The sequence below is a fragment of the Cervus canadensis genome, chromosome 8, assembly GCF_019320065.1.
Source record: "Cervus canadensis isolate Bull #8, Minnesota chromosome 8, ASM1932006v1, whole genome shotgun sequence".
In the NCBI taxonomy this organism is placed as follows: Eukaryota; Metazoa; Chordata; class Mammalia; order Artiodactyla; family Cervidae; genus Cervus; species Cervus canadensis.
Genome location: NC_057393.1, coordinates 63657065 through 63683392, shown reverse-complemented (window position 1 = coordinate 63683392; position 26328 = coordinate 63657065). Strand labels below are relative to the sequence as shown.

Genomic DNA, 26328 nt, shown 5'->3' with positions numbered 1-26328 from the left:
GCTTCAGAGGGTAACTCTGTACTTTGATGGATGGGCTCTGTAACAGCTAGTTCCCTGAATGTTAATAAAAGAGAGAGAGACTGACTTTTAAGGTGTTAGAGACTTAAGAGATGGCCAGTTGTTCAGTTGTGAGAATGGGTTCATACATATTTGTTATATTGTTTTCTGTATTTTTATTTGCTTAAAAAACCCTATTAAAATATGTGTATATTTTAAAAGTGATTAGTCTGTTTAGACTTCTCATGGTATATCCTGGGAGGTTTTATGCTAGTCACTATGAATCCTGATTGTAAACAATAGATTGAGACCCCCTTATTCTATCCTGCCTCTTCTTCCAGATTAGGGATGGTAAGGGCACTAAGGATGAGGAGTGGCAGAGAAGGCTGAATGTATTTCTTTCTTGTGATACATTCAGTAGTTTATTTGTGGAATTAAAACTAAATTGCTAGAGTAAAATTTTCAGTTTTCTTCTAACCAGTAATTTCAGGTTCCTCGGGTTAATTAAACATATTGAAATATCATCCAGTGTGTATATTTCAAAACAAGATGTAAGAGAAACTGTGATTTGTGGCACCACATTCTAATGAGGCTTCTCTAAAGCCAGGAAGGCTTTGGCGGGGCTGCAGGATCTGAATGTTGACTAGTAGAAAGGCTGATAATGAGGCATGTGACAAAAGGGCTTTTTCCTGCTGACGATATTAAACTGCTTTGACTTGAGCAGTTTTACCAGTTTTCATAGTTAATCAATAGGGAGACCAGAAAATAGAATTAACTGAAGATTTGCATGCAAGATGTTGCATTCTGACAGAAATAAGCATTATGGTGTGATGAGAATATTTTTAAGGCTGTTGTAGGACTACTGTAGCTATTGTATGTTAATGGTGTTAACTTCTTCTCTGTCTTACTTTGTATCATGGTATCTCAGTTTTTGCAAAGAAAATAATTGATACTTTTCTTCAAAAGGACACTGAAGCCATGAAGAGAGCATTGGCCTCCATAGACTCCAAACTGAACCAGGCTAAAGGTTGGCTCCGTGATCCCAATGCCTCCCCAGGTAACCCTCTGGTTTTACTTTTCTGATAGATACATCAAAAAGCTAAAACCAGGCAAAAAGAAAAAAAAAAAAAAAGAATTTATTCCATAATCTCATAATTCTGAGATAACTACTGCAACATTTAGGGGCATATGCGATTCTCTGATAGTTTTGACTGATTGAAGCATGTCTGGTCCTTAAAAGGGTGAAGGGCATGAATTAATAACCTCTCATCACAGAGGAATAAACCAAAGTGAACTGGGCATTCTTTGCCAGATTATTGGTTCACCCTTTCCCTGAATCAGAAAGGTAATTATTTTGAATAAAAGCTCTTCTCTTCTAGTTCCCATTGGGCAGATTTCCATTTATGCCAACAGAATACTTAATTAAGCAGATGAAATGATGATGCTAATAAGAATTGGGAAGCAAAGTTGACTTGTATAAAGATAAGACCCAAATAGGTATTGAGCTAGGCTTTATGGATTTCCTAATCTAATATTTATTCAGTTTTAGATTAATATTTGAATGAATGTATAAAGCCTAATAGAGTTTGGAGGTGTTAAGTACTATTAAATTGTTAGAGCCTACTTTCATCTCATCCGTATGCTTACCACAAGCTGCTTATTATCTCCAGCTGTTTATGGTTCCAAGGATCTTTTTCAGCAGTCTCTGTGGTTGAAACCTCACTCTACGGTTTAAGGGCACTGCTTGGCTGTTAACTATCAGATGTATTGCCTTCTACTCACTAGTCATTTAAAATCATCCTTTTCTTCATGAATGAAATGACTTGTAAAGCATCCTCTCTAAATAATTAATAGATCTATAATGTAGATACTGAATCTCTCTCTCTCTCTCTTTTTTTCCTTCTGGCTGCCCCTGGCTTTTGGGATCTCAGTTCCCCAGCCAGGGATTGAACTCAGGCCAAGGCAGTGAAAGCCCAACATCCTAACCACTAGGCCATCAGGGCACTCCCTTGAATATCTCTTTATTTTAGGTGATGCTGGTGAACAGGCCATCAGGCAGATCTTAGATGAAGCTGGAAAAGTTGGTGAACTCTGTGCAGGCAAAGAACGCAGGGAGATCTTGGGAACCTGCAAGATGCTAGGGCAGATGACTGACCAGGTGGCTGACCTCCGAGCCAGGTAAAGTTCCTCTGCTCTCACCAGAGCACTGGTGCTAACAATTGGGATCTTGCTTCTGATGGAGTGATTCAGAAGCAAGTTTCTGTGAATTTTACTGAGTTCTCTTTGGCTGATAGATAACACAGGTATTATATTCTATGAATTCTTTGGGATTGGAGTGAATTTTCCTTTTGATGAACTTTTAAAATGTGTAGATGCCTTGTAGTGAAGTTGAAGTTGAAATAGAAATATGTTTTTTTAGTTTCTAGTCATAGGCTTATGAAAAACAAGGTATAGCGGATAGATATCTTTTATGAAGGATGATGGCAAGAATAAGAAACATAAATTGGAATGATTTCACATGCCATTTAAAAAATCAGTTAGATAGATTATCCTCTGTGTTGGTCATATCTAGGCTCTGTTTTGGGGTTGCAAAGAGTTGGACACGACTGAGCGACTGAACTGAACTGAGTTTCTATTTGATCATTATTCATTTAGTTTTATAGTTCTTTTATCTATCTCTTAGCCACTTCAAGTTTTGGCTTTTAGAATCCACCTCCATTCCCCCAAACTATATAGAGTTTGCTAATAAGAAAACTCAGTATAATAGGTTTGTTTTGAACTCATACATATAGTTAATGAAGTTCTAAAAGATCTTCAATTTTTATGAAATTTTATACTATGGATATTGAGAAAATTGAGGTATAGATAAAGTTTAATTTTGCTTCTAGATTGTCAGGACACATCTCGAGGTAATTGGAATATAGAATCTCCCTTCAAACTAAGACCTCAGGAACACTCCTTGATGTGTTGCACACCATTACACATGGCCTCAAACGTATTAACATAACGGAATTCAGAATATAGTTCCTTTTTTTCTTTGGCCATGCCGTGTGGCATGTGGGATCTTTGTTTCCCAATCAAGGATTGAACCTGTGTCCCCTGCATTACAGAGTCTTAACCACTGGACGACCAGGGAAGTCCTAAATACAGCTCTTAAGGATTGGTTCCTAACCTGTTTCGGACCAAGGTCATTTTTATAATTTGATGAAAACTATTAATCTCTACCTAAAAAAGATGCATATAAACATGCTTATATAATATTATGTATAATTTCCAGAAGTTCATGGATTCACTGTAGCCCTGGAAGCTCCATGGGCTTCAGGGTAAGAGTCTTTACCTTGAAGGAGAGAAGAAACTGCATAAATAAATGTGATCTCATTGAGTGCAGTGGGCCTATTCTCCTGCTGTGAAGCAGTCTCCTCTGTCATGAGCCTGACAGGAACTTCACAGAAAGGACAAAAAGAAGTTCTGTTCCCATTCGGAGAAATGCCAATGTCGTTTTGACAAGATTCTTGGCTCTTCTGATTTCTCACTGCTGCCTCTTTTGTCTGCAGCCTTTTCACAGTGTGGTAGACAGCTTTCAGTTGGAATTCTCAAGTACACAGTTGTATGTACTTAGAGAAAGATGAATCTGAACAAGAGAACGAGGCAGTTGGCTATACAGGATTGACCATAAATCTATGAAGAGAAAAGGTTGAAGCAGTGAGGAGCCCAGTGAGTCTGCTTCACACTGGCGCCTGCAATCTCCTTTCACAGTGAAAGATTGCAAAGCTGTCTCCCTGTTATCCTTTCTTAGATATGCCTGACTTTCTAACAGTTTAGCGGCTGAAACTCAGTAAGTTTCCTCTTTGGTATTCTTTTTTTCAGTAACCTAGGATTGTAAATGTATATTTTCCTCTCCATGGGACTCAATAAACTTTTTCTTTTGAATGAAAAATTATGTAGCCCGTAAATATTTTTACTTTTTCACACTCTTACACAAACAAGGTTCCTCATCACGAATTATTAGATTTGAAAGAAAAAAGCAAGTTAAAACATAAAAAGTAAAAAAAAAAGAAAACAAACATAAAAAGTATCTTTCCAAAAGTCTCAGACTCCTTTGCCATAAAACAGAGATGTCAAGCATAAGTAAAACATGTGTCTATATTTATATACAAATATTATTGGCAATAAATATTATTGAGTTTACTATCTCAAATATTGGTATACATGAGAAACATAAGTTTAAAAAGAGGTTAGATAGATGAATGATAAGTCCATAATCCATACTATCATTAAAGGAAGCAAAGATTTTTGGAGGTTATCCTAAAATCAGAAGCTCAGGTTATGATCAGCCATGCTATTGGACCAAATGATGGAGTTGTCACTCACTATCATTGAATTTACCAGGCTGGGTGGACTAAAACATATGAATCTAAAAAGATGGCATATCTTACTTTCTTATGACTTGGGAAGTCTCTTACAAAGGGAAAACAAGTTTCCACTAACTTGCATCATTTTTTGTAGTAGTAGCATACCACTTCTGAGAGAGGAAAATAAAGAAATTAGTTCTTTAGGAACTTGGTGAGAACTTGTCACTCCATGCCCTTTTCCCTCAGTACTAACTGCTTTTGATACTTACAGAATGCATAGGAATGGATATTTAAGATTACCATTAGGTTATAATAATGACAATTCTGTAGTAATAATAGTTATATATGTGTATTGGTTTATTGCCAAACTGTTTTCAACTATTTCTTTTTGTTTGGCACCACTCTGTTTGATAAGCAGGGAAAGTATTGTTACCTACCCACTCTTCGTTTTCTAAGTTAGAAAACTGAAGCCCAAAGAAGTTAAACATCATAAGGTTCCACAGGTACTGGAGCCAGGATTTGAACACAGATCTTCTCGGTCCTGGTGCGGTGTGCTTTCAGTAACACTATGCATGCTGCCTCCTGAAACATTTTCAGTGTATATTTGCCCATAAACAAGACAATCTAATGGGCTGTTTATTTCTAAAGCATACCTACTGTGGTAACAAACCTTCCATAGCAATAAGATCACAAGTGCATTTGCCCCTCTAAAGATTAGGTTCGGTTATGTAATCACCACCAAGAGGAAAATTATAATTATCAAAATTTGCAGGTCTAGTCTTAAAGTGGTTATGCAGTTCCTTAAAGCTTCTGTATGATATTGTTTTTTTCTTTTTTGTTTTGTTTTGACCGTGCTGCACGACATATAGGGTCTTAATACTTTAACCAGGGATCAAACTCATGCTCGTTGCAGTGGAAACTCAGTCTTAACCACTGAACTGCCAAAATAGTCCCTGCTACTGGTTTTAAGATGGTTTGGCTGTTTTGCTTTGTTTCTCTCTGTTTCCTTGTGTTATCCCAGATTTAGTGGAAAAAAGGAAAAAGGACAAGTATGTTAGCAAAATGATATACATTGTGCTTTCAGTATTATTTTGCCATTAAGATTTTGAGAGAGTACAACAGCAACACATCTGTCTGTCTGAGTAGGGGACAAGGAGCCTCACCAGTGGCCATGCAGAAAGCCCAGCAAGTGTCTCAGGGTCTGGATGTGCTCACAGCAAAAGTGGAAAATGCAGCCCGCAAGCTGGAAGCCATGACCAACTCAAAGCAGAGCATTGCAAAGAAGATCGATGCTGCTCAGGTAGCAATGGTGATTTTCAGGAGGGGTGGGAAATAAAAGACAAAGAGAAATGTTCCATAATATCCTGTATCTCCCTCCCCCCAATTTTCTGTGGGTGGATGATGGGTGTTTCTAAGTGATGACTAATTCCCAGCAGTTGTCATTGTTAACATGTTTCCACTACCACAGGCTTAAGACTAATGTTTATCTATATTTTGAAATGGAGATCTTAATTTTGAATCCTTCAGTTAGTTAAAAATAAGTGTTCTGAGTACCATTTTCCTAGTTCCTGATGGGGATTACAGTATGTTAAACCTGTTCTTCATCTTAGAATTTACAACTATATTTGATCATAGCAATGTTAAAGGGTTAAAAGTTTTTGATACTACTCTACTGTAAAATGATTTTCAAGCATTTCATGAAGAAAAATATTTAAGAAACTGAAGAATTAATAAGGTATGATTAATTCAAAGATAAGATAAAACTCATGAAGATGTTTTATCCTGATGAGAATGAAGAAAGTCAATTTTAAAAAGACGGATTGATTTGATTTTACTTTAGCAAGAACCAGTGTAAAATAATAAGGACTAGCATTATTGCTGATATGCCTTGTGATTATTTTTGAAATATTTCTGATGCCCTTGTTAAGTTGAATAAAATTGGTTCATGAGTAAATCACAGTGTGCTTATTTTTCATTTCTATGTGTGTAGAATTGGCTTGCAGATCCAAATGGTGGGCCAGAAGGAGAAGAACAGATTCGAGGGGCTTTGGCTGAAGCTCGGAAAATAGCAGAATTATGTGATGATCCTAAAGAGAGAGATGACATTCTGCGTTCTCTTGGAGAAATATCTGCTCTGACTTCTAAGTTAGCAGATCTACGAAGACAGTATGTATTTAATCAATTAAATTATGCTTTAATTCCTCCCTTTTCCCCCCTAAGTACATACCTAGTTGAATTTTATAAGTTAAATGCACATATGATGCTCTTCTACTGTATTCTCATTGATTCTGTGTGACGTGGTAAGGGCAGATGGTTTTAAATTAATTATTTAAGTTAGGATACTAAGAACACCTTTTTTGGGATCTGTTTTTTAAATTTCTTAGGACATCCTGCTACACCATATTTGTGACTTTTCTGTTTCCCAGGCATATGAGGAAAATAACTTGTGGTTAGCTGTGAAAAGATAGGTGTGTGTGGGGTGGGATTGAGGAGACATAAGAAAATATTTTCTTCCTTCCTAAGCAGTGTATTTTTTATGTAGCAATTATAAAAGATCCTTAAATATGATATTCTCACCACAGCTTCTTTTGAAGATTTTTTTTTTTAGTCAGTGAGACAGATAAGGCCTTCTTAGCCTTATTTGATTATATTGAAAAAAGGTGTTGCTGTCTCCTTTTGAATGATATTTTTCTGTCTTAAAGAAAGCAATTGCATCACATGCTAAAACAACATTAAGGAAGCGTACAATGGCAAAAGTTAAGAGTTGATTCTCTCTCCCACCTCAGTCCTCTAGCCACTTCTCCAGGGATAACCATAGTCAAGTATCTTGAGAGATTCAAGGTACTTGAATACTTCAGTTCCTATTTTTCTGTGTTTCATTTAACTTGTATGTTTCAGTTCCTGTTCTTCCATGGGAGAGTGCCTATCTTTTTCTCAAAGAGGTACTTTAGAGTTCTTTCAGATCTTACATTGGCTAAGACAGCAATATTGGCTAAGAAAGCAAACTCCTGCCTCAGACTATGAAATAGAAATGAGCGAGAGCAGGGTAGACATACTTTAGGCAGGAGGTTGTGGTGAGAGCAGCTTATGTAATAGCTGAGATTTGATTTGGTATCAAGCTCAATCAATTGGGGGTCACTGCTTTATACCCCAAATCTTAAATTATGTAGGTGGGAAAGTGTATAACTAGACAATTGTAAAATAGAGTGGGTTTCCCAGGTAGTGCTAGTGGTAAAGAACCCGCCTATCAGTGCATGAGACATAAGAGATGTGGGCTCGATCCCTGGGTCAGGAAGATGACCTGGAGGATGGCAGGGCAACCCACTCTAGTATTCTTGCCTGGAGAATCCCAAGGAGAGAGGAGCCTGGTGGGCTACAGTCCATAGCGTCTCAAAGAGTCAGACACTACTGAAACAACTGAGCACCCACACACACAAAATACAATGTCTACAAATTCAGGTATCTGTTTATTAATATTAGGTTGTTAGTACAGTCTGCTTACATTTTTACTAGATGTAAAAATACACAGAGTAGGAAACTGTGTTCTCAGGATCTAAACACAAGTCCGTTTACATAGCAAGCACTCATTAATGTTTCTTAATGAAGAGAGAATTAATGATGACACTGATAACAGCAGACCTTCATGTTTGGTCACATGCCATCTTTACTTATAATATATATCTAATATATGCATTTATAATTACCTTTTTTGTCCAGCTTTACAAAAATGGAGAAAGTATTAAGAATTTAGAATCATAAAGAAGCTCTTAAGATGATATCTAAATTAGTCATTCTGTCAGGTAGGCTAATATTTGCAGTTTTATCAGTGAGACAGATACACTTCTCCTGGTTTACTTTTCTATGACTACTGGACTTGAGTTATAAAATGAGTCATACTCTTGAGGTGGCAGGCTGGAGGGAAGGATCAGCTAATCTATTGATGACTGACTGAGCTCAGCTTACCAAATGGTTGAGCTTGGTTGAGACAGAATGACCAAACTCATATTTAACTATCTTAACTGGGAAAAACAATTAGAATTTATAGTATTAATTTCTTATTTAAGGGCCAAATAGATTAATCCCTTTCCTTTTAAGTCAAGTTAATAATAATAATCGTTAGCAATTTGTCATCTCATTAGCATTCCTATTATCAATTAAGTCATCTTAATGTAAAGAGTATCTTGGTGTGACAGGGTGACTATTTTTTTTCTCTGCAGAGGAAAAGGAGATTCCCCAGAGGCCCGAGCATTAGCCAAACAGGTGGCCACAGCCCTACAGAACTTACAGACTAAAACAAACAGGGCTGTGGCCAACAGCAGACCTGCCAAAGCAGCTGTCCACCTTGAAGGCAAGATTGAGCAAGCGCAGCGGTGGATTGATAATCCTACTGTGGATGACCGTGGAGTTGGTAAGGCTATTAGTGCATTTAGCCCTCATTAAATTTATTTCAGTGAAGATAAGCAAGTTGTTGCTAGAGATCCTGTGTCATCTGTGATTAGGTACAGAGGGGCTCTTTAGTCACTGGTGAGTAAGTCATTCCACAGTATGACTCCATCTCTAAATGTAGCCAGTAGTATTTCTTTGATTTAATCAAAAGTATTAGCAAATAAATGATTTTGTTGCAGGCAAATAGAAAAGTCCTCAGGTTGCAATTGAAACTTTGAGCTAATTATTTCCAGTTTATGTATACTTTCATTCTATTATAGTTCTTTCTGTTATTACAGTCCTTAGAAAGTTGACAGTTAAATATAATTTTTAAAACTAAATAAAAGGTACTTAACTACCAAAGTTATTTTCAGTTGTGAAGTCTCCTGCATCACACAATCACCTGTAGAGTTGATAACCTAAAATTTTGATTTTTGAGATATTTTAGGAGTGGAACTATAAGAATTTAGGTCATATGATAGCAAGCCTATTGAAGCTGAAACATATATTTATTTCATTTGCTGTATTCATTGGAAAATTTTTAATTATTTTAATTAATCCAGTGTTGGCTAATCAGGCAGATGTATAATTTACTGGTGGAGAAATACAAATTTTCTGAATGGCAATTTGGAATTATATGTCAAGAGCTTTAAAAAAAAAAGTTCATACCCATTGACTCAGCAATTTGACTTATAGGAATTTATTTTAAGAAATAATTAGAGATATTTCTAAGGAGTTACAAGAATGTATATAAACAACATAAATATTTAATAAGTAAATTGCCAACAATTATGGTTCATATGATAAAATATTACATAAATTTTAGATCGTGAATTTTGAATAATATCTAATGATGTAGAAAAATGCTCATGTTAAATAAAAAGAAGCACAGGATAAAAGTTAATGTATAGTTTATCCCAGTTTTATAAAAGATAAATGTATGTATGTATATAGAGGAACATGCAATGCATTAAAAAAAACTGGAAGGAAATGTTCAAATATATCAGTCTGTGAGAGATGGGATTAAGGGTGGTTTATATTTTTTTACATTTCTCAAATTTTTTTGTCTTATTAGTGGGGGAAAAAAACCACATCACTAAATGTTACTATTAAAAATAGAAATCCTTGCCAGAATGGCACAGTGATTGGCCTCTCCATATCCATGTGAGTGACAGTGTTTTCCCTCCTGGTACAGGTCAGGCTGCCATCCGAGGGCTGGTGGCCGAAGGGCATCGTCTGGCTAATGTCATGATGGGGCCTTATCGCCAGGACCTTCTTGCAAAGTGTGACCGAGTGGACCAGCTGACGGCCCAGCTGGCTGACCTGGCTGCCAGAGGGGAAGGGGAGAGCCCTCAGGCGAGAGCTCTTGCGTCTCAGCTCCAAGACTCCTTAAAGGTAGAGCTTGGGAGCATGTATCCTTGCGTTTCTTATGCTTAACTGTAATTGAAAAGCTAGGGAGGGAGAGAGTTTTTAAAATGCATAATTTCCTGAGTCTAGGGAAAGTGAAAAAGATGTGATCAAGAATATAAGAAAATCCAGAGTTTATTAGGAAAAAGCTTATCAGTGTGTGATAGCAATTAAAATTGTGTTTCCCAAGAAATACAAGAGCTCTTTCATATCTGCTCTACCACGTCTCACTTACACTTGTTTAGTCAGCCAGCTTTTTTTCTTAAAATGGACTCCTTTTTTAAACTTACATTTATTTAAAAGAAAAGTTTATAATAATTTTGAAGTCAGGAGCTTGATGAGCTAGTTATATTTTTTATAATATTCTATAAAAGAAACAATTATTAAAATAAAAACATTTTTCTGTATAACACCTAAAATCTTCTTAGATATCACCAGCCAGTGCATGCCACCCATTTTGAGAAACAGTGGAGGTGACTGAGACTTTTTTGAGTATAAATCTATTCTAAGACTTGGATTGGAACTTCCCTGGTGGTCCAGTGGTTAAGACTCCACACTTCCACTGCAAGGACCATGGGTTCAATCCCGGGTCCCGCTGGTCAGAGAAGTTCCATATGCCTTGTGGTGCAACTAAGGAGCAAAGAAAAACCTTAGGTCGGACTAAATGTGAATTATGAAAAGGAGTTTTTTTCATGACTTCTGAGAATTCTCTTCTTTCGATCCATGTTAGAAAACGGATACATATATTAGTTATTGAGTTTTTCTTGAAATTTATTTGAAATATCATGTATCCAAAAAAATCCATTATTGATTTCTTTCCTCTAAATATATGAAATTAATTAATTAATTAATTAAAGTAATATAAGAAATTTGACACTGTATCCATAGTATCTTACAGTTACTGAGATCATATCAGGCCTCTCCAGCCCTGGGACTGGTGAGGGATTATCTCATTTCATGGTCTTCTTTGGGCTCAACCCTGTGATTCTTAGTATTATTTCTTAGAGGCCATCAAGAAATGAAGTAAGATTTCTTGCTTGGGTGGAACAGTCTCTAGGGCAATGTGGGTTATGTCCTTAATCACTTAGAGGGCAAGATTCACTTCTTATACCTGTTTTATGCTAGCTCAGTGCTTTGTTCAGTTAATACTCACAGTTGATAACATTGAAAGAAACACTGAATGAATGAATGGGAAGAGAGGACAGTGGCAGATGTGCTTTTTGGATATTTATGGAAAATTTCATTTGTAAACAATGTTTTTAAGGATCTGAAAGCCCGAATGCAGGAGGCCATGACTCAGGAGGTGTCAGATGTTTTCAGTGATACCACAACTCCCATCAAGCTGTTGGCAGTGGCAGCCACTGCTCCTCCTGATGCACCCAATAGGGAAGAGGTGGGTGTCTGAGGTCTTCCATTTCTTCTATTGGCCATCTGTGTGTGTGTGTGTGTGTGTGTGTGTGTATGCATGTGTGAAGGTAAAATGTGACTACAGTGTACATCGGGGTGGTTGGGAAATTGTGGATGAAGGGTAGAAGAGGGAAGGATGGCCTTGCCACTTCTTATTTCAGTCACCACGTATTTCAGCTAGGAATCTCTTTAGGCCATGTCTTCACTTGAAAGTAGTGGAAGACCTGACCATCAGATATGAAAACAATGGGTTTTATTTTTATCACATAACAAGAAACAGGGAGCTAGGTAGCCTTGGCATTGATTCAGCAGCTTGACACCTTAAAAGCTGGCATCCCTGTGATTTTCATGATCTTTCCTGATAGAGATGGCTGATGTAGCCCTGGGCATTATGTTCAAGGCAGTAAGAAATGAGGACTGGGGTCACCCCAGTCATAACCGGCATAGTAGTCCCTCTAGTCATAACTGTCCCTTCAGTGTGTCCTTAGGACAGTTTATTCTTGACATGGAAGTCAGGACAATTTTTTTAAGACATTTGATGTCATTCTTTTACTCAAACCCTTCAGATTACTCCTCTCTGTCCCAGAGTGAAGCCTGAGTCCTTACAATGAGCAGTAAGGCCAGTGATGTGCTGGTAGACCAGATCTGGAGGAGAAAACAAAACAAAAAGCAAAAGACTCTGATTTGTAAAGTTTGTTGACTTTCATGATGTAAATACTCCCACAATGACTGGTTCAGTGTGAAGTCACTGTAAGCAGAATTGGGAAGAGATGGGCACTTCTGGCTCTTATGAGTTTGTGTGAGTTGATACCAGCATCTTTGTCACACCACTGCATCTGAGATGGTCCCCCATCTACTTCTCTGCCCTCATTTGGTACCTCTTATCCCTCTCATGCTCCTCTCTCTGCATTGACCTTCTTGTGTTGTATTCCCAGTATTTCTTGTTTATGTTTATATGTTCTAATATTGATGCCCTTGCTCTTGTCTTCTTGGTCCTTCCACAGATAACTGCAAATACTGTTCACTCACTTTCTTCAGGTGTCTACTGAAACATCACTTTGGGGTCACCACCTAAGAGACAACCCCAGCCCAAGGAATTTCCTTGTCTCCACATCCTGTTTCTCCTTTGTGTTTATCAACACTTGCGTATTTACCTCATTTTCCTTTGTATGTTTCCCTCATGTTAGCATGAAAGCTCCATGTGGGCAGGGATTTTGTTTTGTCATTACCTTATTCCCATTTCTTGGCACAATTCTTGGCACATCACTGGCACTGAATAAATGAAAGTAAACACTCTCCCAGAAATCCTCCAGGAGACCTTTGTGTATATGTCATTGACTGGAACTCTGTCACGAGGCTACCTCACTGCAAAGGAATCTAGGAAATCAAGTATTTGATTTTCTAGACTCTGTAGTACTGGCAGTGAAGGAGAAGGAGTTGGGTCGGGCACCCAAGACAGTGTAGAACAGGTGGGCAGAGGTTTGTGTTATTCTTATTTGCTAATGACCCCCCTTTTTGTTCTGTAGCCTTGATTCCTGGGCAGTTCAGCTCATGGTTCACTTATGCTGGGGTAATTTGCTATTTTTTCATTCCAGACATCTCTCGGTGTCGGATGAGTAGGCAAACTCTGCTGGTAATCTCTACCTAGATACTGCTGGGTACCATAGCATATATTGTCCTGTTTTCTTCCTATTGGAAATTTGTGAGTTGCTACTGACTCTTCCCTTCATCAATAAAGTCAGACAAGCCAATTTGATCTCACAAATATGTCTTGAATTCTAATTTCTATTCATGTTGTCACAGCTGTAATTCTGATCCTTGTCCCTTGCTGCCTGTGTGACTATGCAGCTGTGACTGGTCTTTGAATCAGTCACTAAGGCACAAATAAAATAAAATTACAGGGCTGAGCCTGATATTTTCCTGCTTAAACCTTTCAGTGGTCCTTCCTTTTCGCATAGGAGAAAGCCAGGGCTCTGTGATCTGGCTTCTAATACTCTCCTTACCCCTGTTTCCCACAAAGCCCTGCCCCTCAGTTCATGTCCCAGCAATAAATACCTCTTTGCTTATAGTTTCCTGCCTACTCTGTCCTTTATTTTCTCCATGTCTTTGTTCTCTCTGTCTCTCTACCTAATTATCTTCCCCATCATCTCTTTTGGCTAATTTCTATTTATTCTTTATTCTAGTATCTTTTTCTTCCTGGAGAGGTTAAGTGCCTTTTTCCTCCCAAGTATCAATGCTTAAATTTATTATTGCAGATAGCACACAACTATTATAGGCATCTGTTTATGGGCCTTTTAAACCCTGCTAGGATGTGAGCTTCTTGAGATGCAGAAATAATATCTTACTCATCCTTGTATCTTCAGCACCCGTTCCAGAGCCTGGCACATAGTAAGTGCTCAGTAAATTTTGGTTGCGTGACAAGAAAAGCAAGCTAGATTAAGTCAGAGGGAGCAGCAGACATGGTCTGGGATTGAGATGGTTGACAAAAGTCAGCCAAAGCCTTGTATATTCAGAGTAGGGAGACCAGACAAGGAAAGAAATAAGGATGGAGGCCAGGAGAAGAGGATCAGGAGATCAGAGATTTAGGAAGAGATTCTGAGCATTAAATGGCAAGAACCCATTAATGGCTGAATGCAAACAAGGGGCCAGGATGGAGAAGAGACTTGAGTGGGGTAAACATAGAACCCTGGCAATGAGGAGCCTGTTTCTGGGCCAAGAGACCTTTAGAAATTGTCTGCTAGGAGCCAGAACCTGACTCCAAGTATAGGCAGGTAGACCTGGAGGAGGTAGAGAGGAGGGTAGATTCTGCTAGGCACTCCCGACGTGCTCTGTGTATAGTATAAGTGTCACCCAGGACTGCTGGTGAGTGTCAGTCCTCATTATGTTATTCAGACAAATGACAGAGGAACTTCTGTTCTCTAAGTTCAGTTGTCCCCTTCGAGGTATGCGACTTTGAATAACATCCATGCTGAAGAAGATGTGTGAACTGAATGAACAATTCAGTAGATAGTTTTGCTTTGCAGTCATGGAGTTCAGCCGTATTTCCCTTGTGTCAGGCCTGGGTGTGAGCACCAGCTATCGTTTTTCCCATGGAGGTCAGGGGCAGAACTTTTACAACATTAATGGTAATGGGATATGTGAGGGGAGCTGCCCTGAGGAGGCGGGGGCTCTGGTTAGGACTCCGTAGATAGTCTTGGCCTGTAACGCATTCAGCTACCAACCTGGTGTAGGTTTTTCTGACCTCTTCACACTAGAGGATAAGCCTTTGTGAAAGGGGGATTAAGTCTTTGGATGCTGTGAACTTCTGCTTGTAGACCCCACAGCTCTATATGTCTTGTTTGCACTTGGTAAGCATTAGTTGAACTGAAATTCAAGGGTGTGTGTGCACTTGTCTGCATACATGTGGTGCTAATGACCAAATCTCTGAGGAGATATGGCAAGGCCAGGACTCAATGTGTGACTGTTGTCTTATTAGCTGGGGTTTGATGTCATCTCCTGAAGTTTGCTCAAGCAGTTGCTGCCTCTACTTATAAAGAGAGAATTTTCCCTTAGGCTGTCTGACCTGATTTATTGAAATAAAATTACTTAATATCTTTGGTTTTTTCCTCAAGGTATTTGATGAGAGGGCAGCTAACTTTGAAAACCATTCAGGAAGGCTTGGGGCCACAGCAGAGAAGGCAGCTGCTGTTGGAACTGCTAATAAATCAACAGTGGAAGGCATTCAGGCCTCAGTGAAGACAGCCCGAGAACTCACACCCCAGGTGAGTTTCACTCCCTTTTTATCATGTAAGTTCACACCATAGTGAGTAAAGGAGGTTAACTACACAACAGTTTCTATACATTTTTGAACACTTATTATAAAATATTATGAAAAAACCCACATTTACCCTTAGTGCCTATAAAATCATTTTTATATTGTTTGAATTTTTTTTTTTTTTACAATGATATGATTAGTTTTGAAAGTAGAAGAAACTAGTAAAGTACCCCTCTCCCATGAAGAATTAGAGAAAAATTTGATAATCTTGAGTGGTTAGTTGGGTTTGATTTTAGAGTTTATGCCTTTCCGCACATCTCTTTGAGGGTATTTAAACATTTTTAGTTGTGTTTATACTTAGTTTTTTTTTTTCTTTAACTATATAACCAAGATATACCAGACTGTGAACAGAATATTGGAAGAGTGGGAACAAAAGAAAACAAATTGGACAGGAATTAAAGTTCTAGTACATGACAGATGTTCTTTAAAAAAAAAAAAATCAGTTCAATGTCACTAAATAGTGTGATGTTTGTTTTTGTTTATTTCACTTATTTACTTATTTTTCACTTATTTACTCAGCATATATTTCTTAAGTGCCTGTGATACATTAGAAATTGTCTTGGTTTTACAGATTTGTGATACTAGATTTGGTGGGAGCTTGTAGGCAGAGACAGGGGACATTTAGCATGTCCCTTCATTGTTCAGCTTTTATCCATGTGGCATGTTAACAAGTTAGAATCTCTTGAAAAATCATACTTGTCTAGCTTTTTAAAAAAACATGTCCGTAAAACATGAGTGTATCTAACTTTCCTGAAAAAGTCCCATAAAACATGAAGAATAAAATATAGAATTTCTGTATAAAACTGAGATTCCTAAAAAACAGAAACACAGCAGTAGGCTTAACACACCAACTGCAGAAAGAACCAGGACTTTGGAGACAGATCTGGACTTGAATCCTTTCCTCATGTGTAAAATGGAGGTAACTCTTTCCTAGTGGATTGCTTTGAAAATTAAGATGTTTCTATGTTATACAGCCTATAATTCATCAAATGCTCAGCAAATGTTAGTTCCTTCCCCTAGAGCTGTAACTGACTAGCTAAGAGCTCTTGAGCAAGTGACTTCAATTTTCTGTGTCTTGGTTTTTGCAGCTGTGAAGTGGAGAAATTACTATCCTGTCTCTCTCTCACAGGCCTGTTGTGAGGATTCAGCCTAATAACAGATGTGAAAGTAACTTGTTAACTATTGACAGTTGTTTTTAGTAAATATTCATAAATTTGTTATAAGTAATCAGTATCTTTCTTAATGATGCTTTTTAAGATGCAAGGACATGGAGGGCTTAAGTATTTGTCTGTTTAGTGTATGTTTGGAAGTATCTCCAAACACTCCTTTACTTTGTTACTTTATTAGCTTCTTAAAATCAGGCTGTGACTGTAAAACCTTTTCCAAGGGCCCATTCTGGGGGGCTGTTTTTCAGACCAAAACTAGTGTTTGGCCTTAAAGGAGACTTGCCGACTTCTGGCCTTATAGCGCCACCTGCAGGTGAAGAGGGGGAGGCTTCTCTCAAGGCTCAGGTTTGAGTGCGAAGGTGCTCTTGGCGTTTCAAGGTTGTCTGTCATTCCCAGGTGGTCTCAGCCGCTCGCATCTTACTTAGGAATCCTGGAAATCAAGCTGCTTATGAACATTTTGAGACCATGAAGAACCAGTGGATCGATAATGTTGAAAAAATGACAGGTAGAGTTGTGCGCAAAATTCTTGCTGTCTAATCCATGAGAGACAAGCTCTGAGAAACTCAAGCAGGACCGGTTATGTTACTGAGCTGCAATTGGATAAAGGCTCTGTCATGTGCCTGACAGTGTACTTGGCCCTGATTACAGCCTCTGAGCAGCGGCGGCTTCTCATTCAAGCCTTGCAACTTTGTCCAAAGAGAGACTCTTTGAGCCTCTTTGATTTTAATGCCGCCCTCCCAGTGTGATGTTTATTGTTACAGCTCCTATCTTCTCTGAATAGTGTCTTTTCTCTGTCTGAGCCAGGGTTTGGTTTCAGAGGCTGAGAGGCAGTGTTTGTGGTTACAGTAAGTGTCCCTGTCATTTTCAACGGGTTCACATTTCAAGGAACCACAATAGCTACCATTTAATACAACTTGTCTCAGAATTTCCTCCAACTTATCAACTACGTAGTTTTGTTTTTTTTTTAAAGGAGAAACCAACAACCAACAGACCTGTGTCTGTGCAGTTGAAGTGGCATCTCTGAATCTTCATTCTCTGTGGAGGGAGGGATGGGAGAGGAAGAGATGAGGGAGGTAGGCGCTTCAGCTTCCCTGCACAACCTGCTGGGACAGGGGTCCTTAGCAGCCAGTGGTGAAAGTGGAGCTCCTTGGGCATCTGAAGACAGGTAACAGAAACAAGAAACAGGCTGTTAAGGTTACCGGAATCCACCGCGTGGCTCATCTTGGGCACTACAAGCTGCCAACAAGCAACAGATGGCTGGGGAGTGAGACGGAAGGAGAAAACATTCTTAAGAGATAATGTGGTGCTGATGTGGTGAAGGTTTCAGACACAATCCTGGTTTCCTCCTCATGTGAAAGCGTTACTGGGTGTCTGTGGTAGATATAAGAAGGCTGGGACCACGGCTGGTAAAAAGGCTGTGAATCTGTTTGGCCTCCTGGGCTACATTCTCACTCCCCACCCGCTACCCACCCTCCAGTGGTGCTTTTGATTGTGTAAGAAGGATTTTGAGCTGAAGGCAAGAATTACGAGTGTTGTACTTTCACATGAATGGGCATCAGGGTTTTGGAGTATCTATTCTTCTAAAATAGAAACTAAACTCCATTTCTATTCTCCGGACAGGGCTGGTGGACGAAGCCATTGACACTAAATCTCTGTTGGATGCTTCTGAAGAAGCAATTAAAAAAGACCTGGACAAGTGTAAAGTTGCCATGGCCAACATTCAGCCTCAGATGCTGGTCGCTGGGGCAACCAGCATTGCTCGTCGGGCCAACCGGATCCTGCTGGTGGCTAAGAGGGAGGTGGAGAACTCTGAGGATCCCAAATTCCGTGAGGCCGTGAAAGCTGCCTCTGATGAATTGAGCAAAACCATCTCCCCAATGGTGGTGGATGCAAAGGCCGTGGCAGGAAACATTTCTGACCCTGGTAAGCAATGCATGGTGTGGTTCACCTAACCTGAGAGGTTAATTCAGGCAGCTGACAGGGAGGGAAGAGAAGATGCACCCCACAACCCCCACATACAAAGTCTTGAAGGAAAAACTAGAGCGTGCTAGTTTGAGTATGCTAGATTAATCTTTTTCTATTCAAAATATATTGGACAGAATATTTCCTGCAGTGTTGGCAGGGTTATTGCAAGTTAGTTTCTCTGGAGCAACTTCTCTGTACTTTCTTCATGTAGTCTGACTAAATAGCTCCCTGTCCTATTGAATCATTATTTTGGAAATTTCTCAAAAGATGCATAGTAATCAATTTATCAACCACTTAACTTATGTGACTTGCATAACTTCTGCTTTTCTTAAAATGCTTTTTCTCTAGACACCATTCTTTATTTCTGTCAAATTTGGAGGACCTGAATTGACCTGTGGGTCTCCTAGGTGATTATCTTGATCCTACATCAAAGAATTTGGGTTTTCTTTAGCTGAATTTTGATCATGTTTTCATTGCTGCTGAAGATGTTTCACTCCTTTCTGGTAGGAAACATCTGAATTCCTTCCTTCTGTGAACCTCCAGTGATTCTAGCCTCGTCTCTGAGTAGGATCCACTCAGTGTGAGAGAGTGGGAAGAAGGGGCTGCCCTCTTCATCCCCAGCCCAGGCAAAGTCTACCTAGTTTTCTCAACCCACCATCACTAAAGACTTGCTCAGTTTCCTAATTGGAGTTTCTAATAGTTTGAGTGGCTTCCCAGGTGACTCAGTGGTAAAGGATCTGCCTGCCAATATAGGAGACATGGGTTCAGTCCCTGGGTTGGGAAGATCCCCTGGAGAAGGGAATGGCAAACCGCCTCAGTATTCTTGCCTGGGAAATCCCATGGACACAGGAGCCTGGCACGCTACCATCCACAGGGTTGCAAAAAAGTTGGACACAACTTAGTGACTAAACAACAACAATAGTTTGAGTAAATTCTTTAATTCTAGGTGACAGGATACAGTAGCAGCAGCTCATTGTAGGGGTTAATATGCTGAATGCCAAGTGGAGTAGGTAGGGAGAAAGGTGAGAAGTACCCCAGGGAAAGTCTGCCCCATCTGAAAGTGACATCTCCCCTGTTCTGAGTGGGGCATGCTTATCTCTTGACTGCTTTATCATGAGAGGGGATGAGCACCACCTGATCCCAAAGTGTTCCTGCCCAGGAATGTCCCGAGTGCTTGTCAGCTGTCCAGGCAAGAAGGTCCCCTGAGCACTACAGGGAACCGCTGGTTTGTGCTGCTTCTGACTCTTTGCAGGACTCAGGGCATCTGCCTCGCTCTTACCTCCCTTCCCTTTCAGTCACTGCCTGTACCACTTACTGGCAGCTTCATACCCAGCTTTTGTTACTGGAAACCAGTTCTTCTGCTGGCCAGACAGTGCTCCAGGGTACTGACCTACCCAACTGAAAGTGAGGGTGTCTGTGTTTAGGACTGCAAAAGAGCTTCCTGGACTCAGGATACCGGATCCTAGGAGCTGTGGCCAAGGTCAGAGAAGCCTTCCAACCTCAGGAGCCTGACTTCCCACCTCCTCCACCAGACCTTGAACAGCTCCGAGTAAGTAAACCCAGATACAAGGGGAGAACTGAGCAGCAGGGTGTTGGGACTGCAGTGGCAGAGAGGTAGTCTGCTCTGGAGCCTCTGTCACCAGGTAGCTTTGTTTTATTTTACTTGAATCTCAGTCAGAGGCACAACTCAGCTTTCATTTTTGAATCTAGGGGAGTCCTAACCCAGTGCTTATGCATTGGGTGTGCTGGGTAAGTGGAGAGTCTGTGGTGTTGGTCTGCTTTGATGGGGAGTGACTGGAGCAGAGGAACTGGCTATGGTCAGTGTGAATGTGACGAGTGATGAGTTAGTGGGGTAGGCTGGTGAGGAGTGGGAAAATAGCCGTATTGGAAATAGCTTGTCCTTAGGAATAGCTTATCAAGGCAATAATTTTATTTAATGTCCTGATTTACTTACCTGCATTTAATGTCCCAAATTTGCTTTCCCATGTTTAAGTTTCTAAGTTTGTTGAGGACAAATTTGGGTGATTGTGCCCATAGCTAATGACCAGTGCTTCCCTAGCCACCAACACTTCTTTTTTGATATGATTTGATTCTTTCCATTTGGTGGACTGTGGGTGGGTGGTTAGAGTCAGGAGATGGCTGTTCTGGGGAATGGATTCTTACGGGATTAATAAAAGTCCTGACATTTGGAATCAAGAACTTAGAAGTCATTTGGTCTAGACACCCCTCATTGGTAAACGAGGAACCCGAGGCCCTGGGGAGAAGTTCCACGCTTATGCAGCTGCCCCTCAACTCTGGTCCGAAGTTAAGACCAGAACTTAGATCTTCTTTGAGGATCTTTGGCTTGGTATTACCATGCATGCCTCCCTGGGATATGTCCAAAACAGTAGCTGCTAGTTTTTTGTGAAGAGAAAAGGAAGAAAATATGCTTCTGTTGAGATTGAAGCAGGTGGTCCTTGTGCTCAGTGTGGATGATTGTGAATGTGGGTGACTTTTCTGGGGATGCTATTTTTAATTAAAAAAAAAAAACTTGTTCATTTTTAATTGAGGAATAATTGCTTTACAATATTGTTTTGGTTTCTGCCATACATCAACATGAATCAGCCATAGGTATACATATATGCCCTCCCTCTTGAACCTCCTTCCTATCTCCCACCCCCTCCCACCCCTCTAGGTTGTCACAGAGCCCCGGTTTCAGCTCCCTGAGTCGTCCAGCACATTTCCACTGGCTATCTCTTTTACATATGGCAGTGTATACGTTTCCATGCAACTCTCTCCATTCATCCCATGTCCACACATCCCGACCTTCCCATGTCCACAAGTCTGTTCTCTATGTCTGCATCTCCACTGCTGCCTTGCAAAGAGGTTCATCATTACCATCTTCCTAGATTCCATATATATGTGTTCATATATGATATTTGTTTTTCTCTTTCTGATTTACTTCACTCTGTATGATAATGCTCTAGGTTCATCCACCTCATTAGAACTGACTCAAACGTGTTCCTTTTTATGGCTGAGTAATATTCCATTGTATATGTACCACAGCTTCTTTATCCATTCATCTGTCGATGGACACCTAAGTTGCTTCTATGTCCCAGCTATTGTAAATAGTGCTGCAGTGAACATTGGGGTACATGTGTCTTTTTCAATTATGGTTTTCTTAGAGTATATGCTGGGGATGGTTTTTAGAGGAAAGGAAAGAATTCTAGTGGGGTGGTTCCTAGGACTTTACTTATAACCTAGCAATTCTTTCTTAGCTGACAGATGAGCTTGCTCCTCCCAAACCACCTCTGCCTGAGGGTGAGGTCCCTCCACCCAGGCCCCCACCACCAGAGGAGAAGGATGAAGAATTCCCTGAGCAGAAAGCCGGGGAGGTGATTAACCAGCCAATGATGATGGCTGCCAGGCAGCTCCACGATGAAGCTCGCAAGTGGTCCAGCAAGGTAAGTAATGAAGCTCTTCTTATTGAGAAAGGATGAGGAGCCAGACACACAGCCCAGGAAGAGTCTTTCTGGAAAATCATCCTTTCTCTGCTTTGGTTCGTGTTGCTGCCAGTAGCTGGATCCTCTTCTTTCTTGTGATTTAGTGAGATGTTTTTGGTACTTGATGGTTTCTCCTTCTAGCAGCTCAAGTGAGAGCTAGGACACCTGTGGCTTCCTTTCCTCTGTCCTCTGGAGGATTAGCTCCCCTGATGGTGGACATTTAGTCTCTAAGAAATTTCTCTTCTTTCTTGGGGTCACTGAATGTTGTTAGATGCTCTCTTGGTAATTATCCACACTCCAAACATGGCACAGTCTTCTGTGGGCTCTGCTATAGCTATATGAAATATTTTCATTTTCCTTCTCTTTTCTCATAGAATCAGATATTTGGTATCTTAAAAGCTTTGTCCTTTGTCCTTTTATCAGAATCATCTTACCCTTCAATTCAAGACAGCTTCAGGCTAACTCCCAACAGATCTGGAAGTGTAAATGTTCATGTGGTTGGTGAAAATTTGGATGCTATAGCAGTCACGCCTCATGAATAACTTTTGCCTGCGTGCGTGTGCATGCTCGGTTGTGTCTGACTCTTTGCAGTCCCATGGACTGTAGCTTTCCAGGCTCCTCTGCCCATTCAGTTTTCCAGGCGAGAATACTAGAGTGGGCTGCTATTTTCTCTTCCAGGGGATCTTTTCCACCCGGGGATCTTTTCCACCCAGGAATCAAGCCTGTGCCTCTTGTGTCTCCTGTGTTGGCAGGTGGATTCTTTACCGCTGAGTCACTTGGGAAGCCCCTATTTGGCTCTAAATGATGAAAAGTGAGTGGTAGCCTTTCTAGATAAGAGGTAGATTTATTTGTTAGTTTTAAGTCAGTTGTGTTTCTACTATGACCCTACATCTTTATTCCCAACATCTATTTTCCTTTTTCTTTTTATGCTCTCTGTCATCTCAAGCTCTTGTATTGAATATAGTTCCCAAGGGACCTCCCGCACATCCAGTTGATCTTGAGTTTTTTTTCAGGCTGGGAATTTGACCTTGGTTTTTTTAACTCTGTATTTTTCTGAACTGTTAGCTGTGAGTCCAGGTTCACAGAAGGAATGGTGACCTTGCTGGTATAGGACCTGACCTGTGGACTTTTACAATCATGTCTCTCCAACTGGGGCATGCATACCCCTGGGACCGTTAGCAGAGTCCCAGTGCATGTGGGGAGTGGAGTGGGGGTGACAGTGAAGGTTGGTTTTACTTAAAGATTTTAAAGAAAATTTATTTATTTATTTGGCCATGCCTCATGGCCTGTGAGCTCTTAGTTCCCTGAACAGGGATCGAACCCAGTCCCCAACAGTGAAAGTGCTGGGGATTTCCTAAAGAAAATTTAAATTTCATTACAATTGTGCAGAGGAACACAAAGTATACATGAATTGTAAAGATAAACATAAAACTTGAGGGGTGGACAGCATTGGCCTAGATGTTTATCCTACTCTGCCATTTGTCACCAGAAATCCTTAAATCTGACTGCGTCTGGTGGTTTGCCTCTGGGGGTTGCTGACTCCAAGCTGTGTGAAGTCAGTAGTTACTTGAACCATGTGTGTTTAGGGAGGTGGGGAGTGGGATGTGTTTGTGTTTCTATCAGTCTATCTTTGTACACTTTGGGACTCTGAACCCCACCCAGAAGGAGTGGGCTGGCCTTACCTTTAAGGAATGGGGATGAGTCCTGGTTGAGATAGTTTAGGTGAAAGGATTTAAAAGGTACCTCCACCACTTGTTGGCCCTGAGTCCTCCAAGTTAATAGTCAGCTTTTGGAGGCAGGCTTCCTGTGTGGATTAAGATTTTTAGGAGTTGTAGCAACCTTAAATAAAATTTGACACAAACTCTTACTTTCTCTTGGTTAGAGATGTTTGTAATCTGAGATTACATACCCTGAGATGTTTGATATAGAGAACCAGTGTTTGCCATTCTTTATTATTATTATTATTATTTTTTTTGCCATTCTTTATTTCAGTGGTTTGGCTTCATTGAGGGCAGTTCCTTTCATTTTCTTTCCCCCTCAACCTATTCTTAGCATCTGATCTCCCTGCTCCTCCCTGGGCTTTCAGAATCCCATCCCTGGTATTAAATTAATTGTCTCCCCCAAAACACACAGGTCCCATTCTCTCATGGGCATCAACTTAGAGCTCCTCTGAACTCAGCCTTGATCAGTTGACAGGTTCATGCCTTAATTATCTGTGAACTGTGTAAACTGAGTTTGGGCTGATGCAATTGGAGAAATTTAGGTTGTACCCAAAGAATAGCTTTCTGAGGCAGTACTAGTGATAGATGCAGAGTGAGATTGTGAAGCATTGTGTCTGAGGACCTCAGACAGGGAGAACTGCTCTGAAGTATGTTTTCCCTAAGGTGGATGCTGGATGAGGTGTCTTCTCGAGGCTCCTTCTAGCTAGGTGATCATGGGGTATTTGATAAGCCCTCTTCACTCAGCGTTGTGTTTTCCTTTCCTCTTTCCTGATTTGATATCTGTTGCTTCCAGTTTATCATTTTAGATTCTGGGACTCTTAACCCCAGAAGGAAAAAAAAAATTGTGTCTGGCAGCTGCAGAGCTGACCCAAGATACCTCCTGTGTCCAGGAAACTGTAGAACAGTGTTCACATGAGTCAGCAGGTTTTTCACTTTGTTCTGTTCAAAGCAACTTGTGTGGCTGCATTTACTTTTCCCCTCTGAATTCCTTTTAAAGTTAATAAGCTACTATTGATTGTTCGTTCGGCTTCTCAAAAATCTTCTGACCCAAGAATTACTCTTTGGTAGTAAGTGTATTAAAAAGGAATGCCAGTTTCTTTCTTTGTATAAATATGTCTCTGGAAACCTTTGCTACTGGAGTAAGCAAGCCTCTTTCCCTTGCTATGAGCAGATTGGTGCTGGAGGCTGAGAATTCCCTTTCTGCGGAGCTTGGCTCATCTGACTCCTGGGGGGAATCCATTTTCTTTCCCATCCTAGGCCAGCTTGGGTTACTAAACCAGCTGAAGCTCAGTTTCCCAAGCCCTACTGCTCTTACTAACACTGTCCCTGTTTCTCATCCTTCCTGCCATCGACCAAGCCGGGTAACCCAGCCGCTAAGGTGGGTATAAGTGTTGTAGCTGAGGCAGAGGCGGCTGATGCTGTTGGGTTCCCTGTCCCCCCTGACATGGAAGACGATTACGAACCTGAGCTGCTGTTAATGCCATCCAATCAGCCGGTCAACCAGCCCATTCTGGCCGCGGCTCAGTCATTGCATCGGGAAGCTACCAAGTGGTCTAGTAAGGTACTGATGAGCGCCCCCCAGTGGGGCTGCTCTCTATGCATCCGGCCATGTGCAGCCTTGACACATTGCATCACTCATGATCTGTGCGGGTCCTGTGAGTCTGGGCCGGGTGGGCGTCTGTCTGTTTGCACCTTGTTGTTAGGACTGGCTTCACAAGTTTCATAGGTCTGCTAATGCCAGATTAATTGGATTGCATTCATGTTTGGGGGTTAGAGAGAGATGGGGTCACTTTTTGAAAGGATTCCTTTTCTTACTGACCTTGTGGCGGACATCGAAACCTTAAACCCCTTGGGAAGCTGTGGATGCGTCTCTCAATGACTTTCAGGTCAGGAACCACTGTAGACCATTAAGAGGTCATCCGGCCTGATCATTGGGCTTTGCCTGCCCCCCACCCCCAGCTCCTCTCCGCTGACCTCTCACTGATGGCTCTGGCAGAGTTGATCAGGGTGAGAAGCAGCTTTACATGGCAGGGTTTCTGGGGAGGACTGCTTGCTGTCCTGCACTTGGCTGTGTGGCAGATGCTGGCCTTAATGGGTACCCACAGGGAAGGGAGCTTCACTGACTGCTTGATCAGGGGTTTCAGTGGGCCAGGGTGTGGGAGTGGGGAAGAGAGAGGGCTCAAGGCTGCAGGACAGGAACCAAAAGAGCTCTGGCCTTAGGGAGTAGAGGATGGGGATCATTAGATTTTCCCCTTTGAAGGTGGCATGTTGCAAGAAGGTTTTGAGGAGTGATGGGTGATAAATAAATAACCCTGGCACAACACTATCCTCTAACCAAGGTCATGAAATCCTGGAATGATCCCAGGTCTGCAGTGGAAGAGGTGGGCCTAGCCAACCTTGTCTAACATACTCCTATTCTCATGAGTTCTTCCCGTAACTGTTTTCTCTCTGGCCTCAATTACTGCCCGGGATGTTCCACACCCTCTTGTGTAAATGGTCGGCCACTTCATGGTGCCTGTGGATGCCTCTCACAGAGCACCCTGCCGTGGCATGGTTTGTGTATGCCTCACTGCATTGTCTAGAAACTGAAAA

At 40.8% G+C, this 26328-nt stretch overlaps 1 protein-coding gene across 4 annotated transcripts in view; it reads left to right on the top strand.

Moving 5' to 3' along the window:
- VCL (vinculin) overlaps positions 1-26328 on the top strand; it is a 108796-nt gene that overhangs the window by 76487 nt on the left and 5981 nt on the right. The window contains exons 7-19 of one of the 4 annotated variants that reach the window (XM_043476491.1): positions 961-1054; positions 2028-2175; positions 5496-5649; positions 6340-6515; positions 8567-8757; positions 9970-10169; positions 11446-11574; positions 15200-15349; positions 16965-17073; positions 18189-18491; positions 19958-20082; positions 21791-21976; positions 25094-25297. In XM_043476491.1, the coding sequence (XP_043332426.1) occupies positions 961-1054; positions 2028-2175; positions 5496-5649; positions 6340-6515; positions 8567-8757; positions 9970-10169; positions 11446-11574; positions 15200-15349; positions 16965-17073; positions 18189-18491; positions 19958-20082; positions 21791-21976; positions 25094-25297 (2169 nt within the window). The remainder of the gene's footprint in view (positions 1-960; positions 1055-2027; positions 2176-5495; positions 5650-6339; positions 6516-8566; positions 8758-9969; positions 10170-11445; positions 11575-15199; positions 15350-16964; positions 17074-18188; positions 18492-19957; positions 20083-21790; positions 21977-25093; positions 25298-26328) is intronic. The other 3 variants (XM_043476492.1, XM_043476494.1, XM_043476493.1) reach the window with 3 other exon arrangements.